This window comes from Abrus precatorius, unplaced genomic scaffold (genome assembly GCF_003935025.1).
Source record: "Abrus precatorius isolate BTA unplaced genomic scaffold, Abrus_2018 Scaffold6, whole genome shotgun sequence".
Classification (NCBI taxonomy): Eukaryota; Viridiplantae; Streptophyta; class Magnoliopsida; order Fabales; family Fabaceae; genus Abrus; species Abrus precatorius.
Genome location: NW_020874406.1, coordinates 9,791,648 through 9,795,169, shown reverse-complemented (window position 1 = coordinate 9,795,169; position 3,522 = coordinate 9,791,648). Strand labels below are relative to the sequence as shown.

The following is a 3,522-nucleotide window of genomic DNA, read 5'->3' as shown; positions in this document are numbered from 1 at the left end:
TGAACGGTAGATGGAGTGCATTTGAAAAAAAAAATTTATACTGCACGTGTATTTATAAATTTAAATAAACTTTCAAATAAAAAATAATTTTCTTTATAATTAATAATGGGTGTTCTAGCAAATGCGACAAACTTAAAGAGATGTGATATTATAAATAAAAATAAGGTAAAAATTTGCAAATAAATTTTTTTTTTTAACCAATTGCCCTTACTTATTCATTGAACTTAGGATGTGAGATCATGGATGAAGAAATTTATTAAGAAATTTGCCGTATTTTTTTTACTTATTCTCTTAATAATTTTTTATTATTTATAAAATAAGTATTAAATGAAAGGTATATGAATTTATTATAAATTGATAAATGATTTGTTAGGATTAATAATTACATATTATAAATTTGTATTATATTTTAAAATTATTAATAATATTATATGATTAAATTAATGATATATTTATATTTAATATATTTTTTTATTTTACATAATTAATGAGCAAATCATTTTGTAATATAAATTTCATAATCAATAAAGGCATACAAAATTAAAATTAACATATTTAAAAATAGGTATTTATTTTTTATAATTAATATAAAGGTATTAATAAATAAATTCAGAGGTAGTATTTTCTATTTATTAATTAAATAAATTATAAAAATGTAAAAGTATCTATATTTATTTATTTTAATGATATATAATAACACGTGATAAAAATAACAAATAATGTTTGTTTTAATAAAAATTATAACATTAAATGTTAATTATGTCAACTCTTATAATATGTTATAATTTTTAATAAAAGTTTATTGCATATAAAAAATTTATTATGTGTTTTTTAAAATCTATTAAAAAATCATTCTTTTATTACTTAAAGAGAAACAGAGTATTTTTTATATATATGTTATTTAAAAATTATTTATATCAAAATATGAAATTTTAAGGAGAATTATAGAAATACGTGAATTGACGATATTTGAAATAAATTATTTATTTTTATAAAATTTAAAAAATATTATTTGAAAACTTCTGAAACTAATTAATTATATTAAAAAAATAGTTAAAGTTTCATATTTCTTTATTTTTCTCCAAAATTTTATATTTTAGTATATAATATTTTTAAATCTCATATTTAAATTAATTTTTTAAGAAACAAACGTATTTTATTATTTTACTATAAATTTATTATTTTTATCATGCCAACTAAGATTGATGTCGTCAATAAAAATTAAATTTATAAATCACAAAAATACAAATTGAAATCTAACTGTCAACGTAAAGAACTGATCAATAAACACTTTTTATCAACCACTCTTTGACTCTTGAGGCTACCCTGATAAGATGCGAAGATTCATCTCATCTTTGTTTATTTTGTAACAAACATGTTTTTATTATTGGAGTTGAAGAGCCCCTTGTAATAAGCTTGAATACAATGGCACGAAGTTCTTAATTTGAGTGGCGAAGAAAATCAACTACGACTTTTATGAACTTCTTGGCTTTTTCTGTTTGAATATCATACATGTAATAAACATGATCCTCTCCTTCCTCTTCAAACAGTTGCACTTGCCCTTTCCATCCACTCTCCTTCACAGCCTCATAATATAACACTGCTCTGTCTCTAAAGTGCAGATGATCCTTACCAGCCACAGTAACAAGCATCTTAGAACACCCAATGGAAGCCAAGCTAGGAGCCCCAAGAGCCAATGGATTAATCATGGGGTTATCCAATCCACCAGGCGCATCTGGGTATGCAAACTTCCAAATCAAAGACTGAGGAATCTCTTCAAACCCAGTAACAGGTTCAGACCCAATTGGTTTCGCACCCCAGAAGTAAGGGTGGTTCAGATAAGCCCCATAAACTTTGACACCACCTGGTAAAGCTTCAACCCCAGCACGCATTGCAACATTATGAACAATATTGGCACCACTGCTATCACCCCCAGTGAAAATTTTGCTGAAATCACCATGATTTATGAGCCATGGGTCGCTATTGGTGGGGTTTGGGGTGGCGTGTGAAGCAACCCAACTGAGACCAGCCCAACAATCATGATAAGCTGTGGGGAGAAAATGCTCTGGAGCTTTTCTGTGTTCTATGGAAACAATTATAAGACTTGCTTGAGAAGCTATCAGGTTGCAGTATTTGGTGTGGTGCGCTGCAAATGCTGATTCATAGCAGAAGGCCCCACCATGAAAGTAGACCAAAATGGGTAATTTTTTGTTGTGATGATTTGATTGGGATAGTTTTGGAAGAAAGAGTCGAGCAAAGAGTAAAGGGTTTTTAGAGAAGAGGATGTCTTTGGATGAGACACCAGTTTCTGGGTCTTCTGGAAATGGTGGAGTTCTTGGGAGGTTTCCTGGACGTTCGATGGAGCCATCATTGTAGACATATATGTAAGAGGGAACCTGTAAGACTATGTGTTTGGTGGGTGTGGAAGCCATTTTCAAACCACCAAAGCTATGAATGAACTCTTATGAGTATGTGCAAATTTCCTTCTCCATATCTTTCCCATTTATATGCCAAATGGTAAGAGAGTCACACCGTCTTGGTCTAACTCTTTAAAGTTAAATTATATTTTATTACTTTTTTATGTCTCTCGTAGTAATATATCACTTTCTCTTATTTAAACAACTTTTATAGATTTTGAATTTTTTGATATTTTATTTTTAAAATATACTTTAAATTCCTTTTTTTTTTAATTTTTTAACTTAAGCAATAATTTCTTAAATAAAAAAAAACCGTTCTTAATTAAAAATGATAGTTTATCGATCTTCAATAGTAAATAGAAATAAGCAACTGTTACTTATATAAAAATTACTTAAGCAATTTCTATTACAGATTCTTTAAAAATACTATTTACGCCAAAATATTGAAAAACTGTATCTGTTATGTTAAAAAACTAAAAATATAATTTTATATTTTAAAATAATTTAATAGAACCTGACAACTTTTTTATTACAAAATTTAAATAATTAAGACACTCATTAATAGAGTTCAAATCTTACATTATAAATATGAATCTTATTTATAGCATATTAAATGCATCTTATAGACTTTTTTTTATTTTTTTAATTTATAAATTATTATTAAAATAATATTTTAACTATATCGGCAAGTTTATAACTTCCAGCCATGAAATTAGTTGAAAGTTGTGAAATTTCAGCCAAAAAAAATTATAATTGTATAAGTAGTTAATAAAATCAAATTATTTAATAAATTAATTATAGAATTGACTGATTTATATTTATATTAAATAACTTAAAATAACATATAATGTTATATTTATATAATATTAAAATTAGATATACTTTATTTTAATATATTTTATTAATAAAATAATATTATTAATTTAAATAATAACTTAAATTTATTTTTAAAATAATTAATTTTAATATATTATATCAATAAATATTTTATGATTGATTTAAATAATTTATTTTTGTACAATAAAATATATTATTAATTATTAATAATCAAAAGATAAAAAAATGAAAAAGACTATCATAAATAAAACAAAATAATAATAAAATC

At 24.6% G+C, this 3,522-nt stretch overlaps 1 protein-coding gene across 1 annotated transcript; it reads right to left on the bottom strand.

The window, feature by feature from the left end:
- Positions 1-1,439: 1,439 nt before the first annotated feature.
- Positions 1,440-2,432, bottom strand: LOC113870131 (2-hydroxyisoflavanone dehydratase-like). The gene has a single exon (XM_027506732.1). It carries the CDS (start codon positions 2,430-2,432, stop codon positions 1,440-1,442), a length of 993 nt encoding a protein of 330 aa, XP_027362533.1.
- Positions 2,433-3,522: the final 1,090 nt, after the last annotated feature.

Excerpts from the sequence above, each read along its gene's own strand:
- LOC113870131 (XM_027506732.1), bottom strand. The coding sequence starts at position 2,432 with ATGGCTTCCACACCCACCAAACACATAGTCTTACAGGTTCCCTCTTAC.